The 7,560-nt window shown below is 40.3% G+C and overlaps 1 protein-coding gene across 1 annotated transcript in view; it reads right to left on the bottom strand.

Annotated features, from left to right (window-relative positions):
* zgc:110410 (protein lifeguard 1) overlaps nt 1–4,707 on the bottom strand; it is an 8,410-nt gene extending 3,703 nt beyond the window's left edge. The window contains exons 1-8 of the mRNA XM_032517754.1: nt 4,221–4,707; nt 3,153–3,288; nt 2,694–2,862; nt 2,213–2,291; nt 1,694–1,747; nt 1,333–1,423; nt 1,132–1,169; nt 402–489 (exon numbers count right to left, since the gene is read on the bottom strand). Coding sequence (XP_032373645.1) covers nt 402–489; nt 1,132–1,169; nt 1,333–1,423; nt 1,694–1,747; nt 2,213–2,291; nt 2,694–2,862; nt 3,153–3,257 — 624 coding nt within the window. The 5' untranslated portion in view covers nt 3,258–3,288; nt 4,221–4,707. The remainder of the gene's footprint in view (nt 1–401; nt 490–1,131; nt 1,170–1,332; nt 1,424–1,693; nt 1,748–2,212; nt 2,292–2,693; nt 2,863–3,152; nt 3,289–4,220) is intronic.
* Nucleotides 4,708–7,560: the final 2,853 nt, after the last annotated feature.

The raw sequence follows: 7,560 nt of genomic DNA, 5'->3' as shown, positions 1-7,560 counted from the left end.
AGAGATTTAGGAAATAACGAAAGGCTCAAGGCCATTTCTGAACTCAAGATTGGTAGGAGCCTCTGCCAGCATGATGACAGCTCAGAGGTTTAACTGTGTCCCACCACTGGACATAAGGAAATAAGTTGATTGACGAATACACTGATCTCAGCATTAATCACAGCTTTGCGTGGACAGTAATGCCATCAGAGTTTTTAAACCTTTGCTGGGGACGGCATATAGCAAACAGTGTATGAGAGAACCTGGCCAACAGCTCAGCTTAACACTTTTCCTCTGACTGCACAGGGAGCACAGCTCAGGATATGGACATTTACCGCTGACTGCATAGCAATGTCGTAGTTTATGAAATTTCACTTTTGGCTGCACTGCAAACGGAGCTCAGGGTGTGTGACAGATCTTACCTTTGACTGCAGAGCAAACAGGGTCAAGGCAAAGGACACCAGCGCTGTTGCTCCCACAGCCCACAGAACTGCATCCGCATCAAAGTACCTGAAGACAGAAATATCAAACAGATAAGCAGTGGGAACGGCACCCCATAGTATCACGTCAAACTATTCAGCAGGCAGAGACATGAACAGTAGGGTTCTGTTCTGCCCTAAAAGAGAAACTGTACTTTCTTATAGAAGAAATGAGGTATTATTTCATTCCATAGTCTGTATTATGTGTCTAAACTAGAGTGATGACAGGGACCCCCCTCTGGACGTGCATTGCATAATATATTGCATATGAACATTTCATATCAGTTACAGTTATGGCAATGTCCCATTAATATTATAATTTGAATGTATTATTGATAGTCAGGCTGCAACTGATGCCTTTACTGTCAGAGTGAAAAGCTGCTAGAAGAAGAAATGTGTCACAGATGGAAAAGGTAACACGTGATCATACGGGCACTGGCACAGAAAAAAAAATGGTTTGGAACTATTTGTGATGCTTTTGATTTATCTTCCGCTGAAAATATGATTCCACGTGCTTCACAATTTGGTAAACCAGCAATGATAACATCGTATCAGGTTTCGATGGCTTCATTGCCAGCATCCAACACTCTATCACATATGGATGAGATAGGGTTATTATTGTGTAAATGAGTCAGCATCAGGTGGGAATTCATTCTTGGAAACAAACACTCACGCTGCCACAGATCCAAGCATCAGGCCCTCTGCAATAGTCTGAGACACAGAGAGAGAGAGAGAGAGAGAGAGAGAGAGAGAGAGAGAGAGAGAGAGAGAGAGAGAGAGAGAGAAATGGAAAGTAAATACATGACCCAAAAAAAAGTGAAATACAGCAGGTGTGGGTTTAATTTGATGCCTGGCTGGTACTGCTTCTACTGACAAACAGGCCCAGGGCGATGAAATTGAGGGGGACTTGACGACGGAGGTTGCCACAGCAGGACAAGGCTATGATGAGCACCATCACCGCCGCCCTATTTCACAGAGAATATAGAGTGTATTGTAAATAACAAAGAAAAAGGCTAGGAACACACACAAAAAAACACTGTTCAATATGTGAATTTAGTGAGTGCATTATGGATTGGGATTCAGACTGGGGTGAAGGTGTTTGATTTACTACCATTGAAGTCCATGAGCGACATTTTCATTTAGGTCACTCACCGACAGTTTTGTGGGTGGTCAAACTGGTTAAAGTAAGAAAGTGTGTGGTGTCTAGACAATCAAACTGAATGCTGACAGCTTACATCATGGTGTAGGAGAACCAGTAGTTGGCCCATGTCCATTTCCTCAGAGCATCCCTGTTATTCCAGACGAATAAGGGGGAGAGGGTAGTGTTTAATAGAGGCATTTACTTGATAGAGGCAGTAAAATGATTTTATTAAATATTAACAGAGGACAGAGCATTGTGCACATGGGAGCTGAATGGAATTTATGAAAAGGAATTACTGTAGCAGGGTCCTACCATATCTATTATACAAAACATATAAAGCTTTCAAACTACTGCGAGGAAAAAAAATATGTGGCAAAAATGTCATTTGGTTCTCTCCCATCTCGTCTCACCTCACGTTTATGGTGATTTGAGCAGTGCAGGGTTGCCTGCTCAGAGTTTTTGTGGGGACAACTATGGTACTTGTGCTCCTGTGTGATGTTGGGTGCTCTTAAACACCGACAGACTAGACTAAATGTGGATTGATGGATAGGTGCCTGACATGGATTCATCTCTTTTTTTTTGGAAGGAAATACCTTGTGTAAAAGTGTCTCACCAGTAGAGAAAAGCACAGATGATCCCGACCGTCACCAGCAGCTGAATCATCAAAGTCAAGTAGACTTTCCTTATGAAGCCTGTACAGAAAGATTGACACCGACACATAGTGAGACAAGACAGGCAGACAACAACAACAAACTAAAAAAAATATCTGCCAGAGTAAAGCAGAATGACAGGTACTGTGGGGTTGTTTGTGCGGCATGACAATATGAAATGGTTCTGTTTTCACCAAACACACATTTCAACCTCTCATTTAAAATGATTTGCGTTGCGTGGGAGGTGAGGAGATGAGGCAGGGTACAGCAGAGTTTAGGGAACAATTTTCAATTTCAAATCAATTCCAAGCAAACGCTGCAAAGCAAATGAGCAGGGTACAAATTGGTTATTCTTTTTCAGCACCGACCATGCAAACAGAAACATAATGGTTTCTCTCGCTTTCTGTTTCTCCCTCTGCCCATTCCCGTTCTTGTAGCCCTCACCTCTTCGTATGGCAGCGTCGCTGAAGCTGCTGTCTTCTAAGCCGTGACAGTAGTCTGGTGGAGCTTGACCATATGGATAGTCGCCTCCAGCTGCAGCCATGCCCTCAGGATGGACCGTGTTATCATAGGTGCCAGGAGGGGAGACCACTGCCACGTTCCCCTTCCCCACCTGATTCAACAACACAGGTAGTTCAAGGAACACTTGTAGAATCTTATATTTCTGAGCAAAAATCTATCTATTGTTAGTGTATCAAAGAGAGAAAATCATCCATATGTAATTGAAAGTGCATGTGGACATTGTGTAAGGTTTTTATAATGATCAGATCAAAGGCTTTTAGTGTGTGATTAGTTTGACATTAAATCCAAAATTAATAGAAAAGAAAAAGCTGATTTAAGCTCACAACATCATTCCCTTTTCTGGAATGACGCTAAGAAAAATTTTCTAATATAGCAACTGACCTGATAGCTCATTCCAGAGTAAGCACTCTGTCCGTAGTCCTGAGTATTGTACGGAGGGGGATGAGGTTCATAACCACCATTGCTGCTGCCATTCGTCTTGTCCATTCCACCAAAAGTAAGCAGATATTTTCATCAACTGAGGCCCAAAGTGACAGAGAAGAAAGGTTAAACACACATGTAAGTTAAGGTCATGGCTTAGACCACAAAAGCATCCTTTTGAACAGCCTCAGCGTTTTCATCAGTGATGTTAAATTGGCTGATGGGGCAATGTCAGAGTGGAACAAATAAATGGGTAATTATAAAATGATGCATCACACAAACACAAGAGCCATCCATGACTAACATCCATAATTATGGCCTTAAGCCTCAATTTAATTGAGCTGTATGTATGTTTAATGTGCAAATAGGTTGTGGCTAATCACTCTCAGAGGAAAGGCAGTTGTCATCAAAAAGGACAGAGACAGTAAAGTCAGGGATTCTACTTTATACTGTATATAATGAAGACATGAGAGAAACAGTTTCCCTGTGAGGTCCCTGGTTTTGAATTAGTCATTAAAGAGACAGAGTTCTAATTCGGTACAAAATTACAAATTCTGTATGATACAAACATCAGTAAAGCCAGGACTATACTATATAGATAAGAACTGAGTCCACACAACCGGTTCACAGAAATACCACATTTATATCAGTCTTTCTATGGTTCAAGCAGTAGTAATAAACACTTCCTGTAATATCAGTAATGAGTGGTGGCGGTAATAAATCATCTGCCACCAAAAAACACATTTTGATAACTTCTGCTTCCTCAACTCAACTCCTTAAACTAAAACCTGTGACAGGACTGCATAAAAACATTTTCAAACATTTGAATGACATGAAATGGACTTTGTTTCTGTTCGCTTACATAGCCTGAAAGGCTTGAACATCATTTCCGAGATATGACGAATTAAGCACTTTAAAAAGTAAAGTCTTCAACAAGGGATCAAGACCTAATTAATTATTGATGTCTGAATTAGGTCTGTTCACATAATTCAATGAAATACAGCTCTAATCTATTCTAATGTGCCTTACCTCTGCTGTGACGGCCAGGAAACAGCTCTGCCGTCCTTCCTGTAGTGTTGGCTCCCCTTCAGGGCAAAGTCTACCTGCTATCAGTCGGTTCCCACAGAGATAGGACTTCAGCTCCAGGGGAAAGGGATGTATCCCTCATTAGGTCCAATGGGATATTCAGATGAAGTTCTTAAAATGTCATTTAACTAACCAGGCTGGCACTTTGTCAGAGCAAATTGTGTCTTCACCTTTTTTTTTCTTTCAGCATTATTGATTAACACAAGCCTTAAGAATAAGTTGATACTGGTGCTTTCACACACTTTAACAAAGGTATGTTTCAAATTTCTATTTCCTGTAATGATCTATCATTAGCCTGCTGCGTGTGATACGCCTGTATTGTACAGAAAGGCAAGTGGCAGCCTGTGTTATCCTGGGAGTCACGTGACCTTCCTGACTCACCTTGGTTACACATTGATAACAACCTGCCCATGGAAACCATTCGGCGACAGAGACATTGAGTCAAAGCAAGGAAGAATCGCTTTGAGACATACTGTACGCCGAAAAATACATGAAGTAATGTAGGTCAATACAGTTTTAATGCTTCTCCATGGAGAATCGCCACTGAAAGGCCTATAATGAAGCCCTCATCCATAAATGAGAAACTACTCGAGGATGGAGCCATTTCATTTTTCTTTGAAAAAAAAAAACAGCTCAAGAAAATTGTAATTTCCACTTCTTAGCGTTGATTCAATGTTGAGTCTTAACCCTGATTTGATTGAACTAAACATTCAGTGTTTTAATATGATATTTTAAAATGACTATGCCTCAGATACATAACCAGTGGTGAAAATTAACTGTCTACACTTACTCCAGTTTTGAGGTACTTTACTTGAGTATTCTCATGTTATGCTACTTTATAATTCTACTTCCCATCTCATAAGAAAATATTGTAGTTTTTACAACAATAATTTGACATCTATAGTTAGTTACTTTGCAAAGTAAGAGTTCACATGAAGAAACAATACAAACCACAGATTCACAAACCTCTTACCTCTTACAACAACCGCTTAAAAAAACAGTCTTTATTATGTTTCAGATGTCTATGGGTTATTAGCAGTTCCACCAAAGAGACATGTCCCCTCAAACCTCTCACATGGTTTCAATTCAATAAGGGTTTGAGGTCCAAAGAGGTGAAATTGACCAAGATATCACGGTAATAAAATCTTAGTGTGACAAAAAGTGTGACAAATAAATACAAATTTGTGTAGCAGAACTTATTTCCTCCATATTAATCTCACAACCCCCGTAGATTTATCTTGTGAGGCACAGCTGGGTTGGTTCAGAGGTAGAGCAGGCGCACATGTCCTGAGAGGTTTATGCCTCGATGCAGAGGTCCAGGGTTCAAATCTGACCTGTGACAACTTCCTGCATGTCTTCCCCATGTCTTCAACATGTCTTCCCCATCTCCCCCCTTTGTCCTGTCCAAAATAAAAGCTATATATATGTATATATAAAATAGATTTATCTTGTGAGGCTGGAGGAGCCAGACACCAAGGTTGGAAAACACTGGACTGATCTACAGTACCTGTAAATAAATAAAGTTAAAACTAGTTCTATCTTCACCAGCTGCAACAGTGAAATGCTTTTACACACTAATGCATCAGTGTTAATCTAATAATGACATGCATAATGATATATTACTTACATAGACATTTTTTGGCAGAACGAGTACATTTACTTTTGATGCTTTAAGAACATGTTTTTAATGCTTATGTACTTTTACTTAAATAGGATTTTGGATGCATTGTGGTATTGGTGCTAAAATTAAAGTAATGGATCTGAGTACTTCTCCCACCACTGTACATAACAATATAGCTACCTAACCTCTAGATGGCATTCCAGCCTCTTCTCATGTTATGGATGAACAACCAAAGAGTCCGATAGACCTCGTGCCTCATGTTCTAACACTCAGCAACTCTGACTGAAACTGCAGAGGACACAAACCGTACAAATCATCTATAAATGATTGTATCAGCAGTTAAAGTTGAGGTTTTCATGCTATACCGGTGCCAAAAACTAAATGTAAAAATTTACCGGATCAGTGCACATCATAAAAAAAGAAGAAAATCAAAAAATTCAATAGTTTTGAATCTGATTATTTCAAAGCAGCATCCAAACACCAAACATATCAAGCAAACACTGGGGGGCACTAGTCTCCTGTCCTTCTTCTACTAATTGCAATGATTTGATTGTGACTCTCCCCATTCTAACGCTGCCACCTCCCCAACCAGCAGCAACCAAATCCTCCAGAGAGCTCCCTTTAAAACAGCTGCCTCTTCATTTTAACTGCTGGATCAAATCCTTCATTCCTCTCATCTACATGACATGAGGCTAAAACAAAAGGAAACTGTTTTTCCTGTTTAGACAGCCATAAATAAAAAATAATTTAATAAAATACTAAATAAAAATATTAAGACTTGCCACATCCTCTTTAAAGGGACAGACAGCTTACACATTCTCACTCTGTTCTCCACTGTGTCAGTCAGCACAGCTGGGTTGACTCTGCCTGCTTAGATCTGATGAGCTGGCTCTCACCTGTTCATGAGATCTTAGGCAGATTTGAATGGATGGCACAACAAACATAGTCACATTTGAGCAGGCAGTTGAAATCCGGCCTGTGTTGACACACCAATCAGTGTGGAGCCCAGTGTGAGGCCACATTTAACACAGAGCTGATTGTCTCGCCGCTGTCCAAACACAAGCAGCCCATGAGGCGGAAGCCACATGAAGCAGAATGTGTGCAGAGCAGAGAGCTGTGTCCAGACCATGATACACAGGGTGGAGGGAAAATAAGCAAGGATAGAGGGAAAGGAAAAATGGAAGGAAAAAAGGAAGGAAGACAAATCAGTTAAATTTATAAAGCCCAATATCACAAATTTGCCTCAAAGAGCTTTACAATATGTAGAGCATACAGTAGAGATAGATAGATAGAGAGATAAAAAAAAGAAAAAAGGGAGGGAATAAAGTAAGGAAAGGTGGAAGAAAGAAAGTAGAAAAGAAGGAAGAAAGTAAAAGAAGAAAAAGGAAGGAAGAAAGTAAGGAAAGGTGGAAGAAAAAGGGTAGAATAGAAGGAAGAAAGTAAAGAAGGTGAAAAAAGACAGATATAGATAGGAAAAAAGAAAAGAAGGATGGAGGGAAGGAAGGAAAAGAGAAAGAAAGGACAGAAGGAAAAAAGATGGTACTAATAAAGGAAGGATGGAAGAGACAGACAGAGAGAGTCTGATCTCGGCCTCGGTGCAGGCTGTGACAGCTCTGTTGTGTCTGACTGCTAGGATACTCTTTGGGGCTTTTGGGACTGGGG

The sequence above is a fragment of the Etheostoma spectabile genome, chromosome 6, assembly GCF_008692095.1.
Source record: "Etheostoma spectabile isolate EspeVRDwgs_2016 chromosome 6, UIUC_Espe_1.0, whole genome shotgun sequence".
Classification (NCBI taxonomy): domain Eukaryota; kingdom Metazoa; phylum Chordata; class Actinopteri; order Perciformes; family Percidae; genus Etheostoma; species Etheostoma spectabile.
Note: the sequence above shows the minus strand (reverse complement) of the source record. Positions and strands in the feature narration are given on the sequence as shown.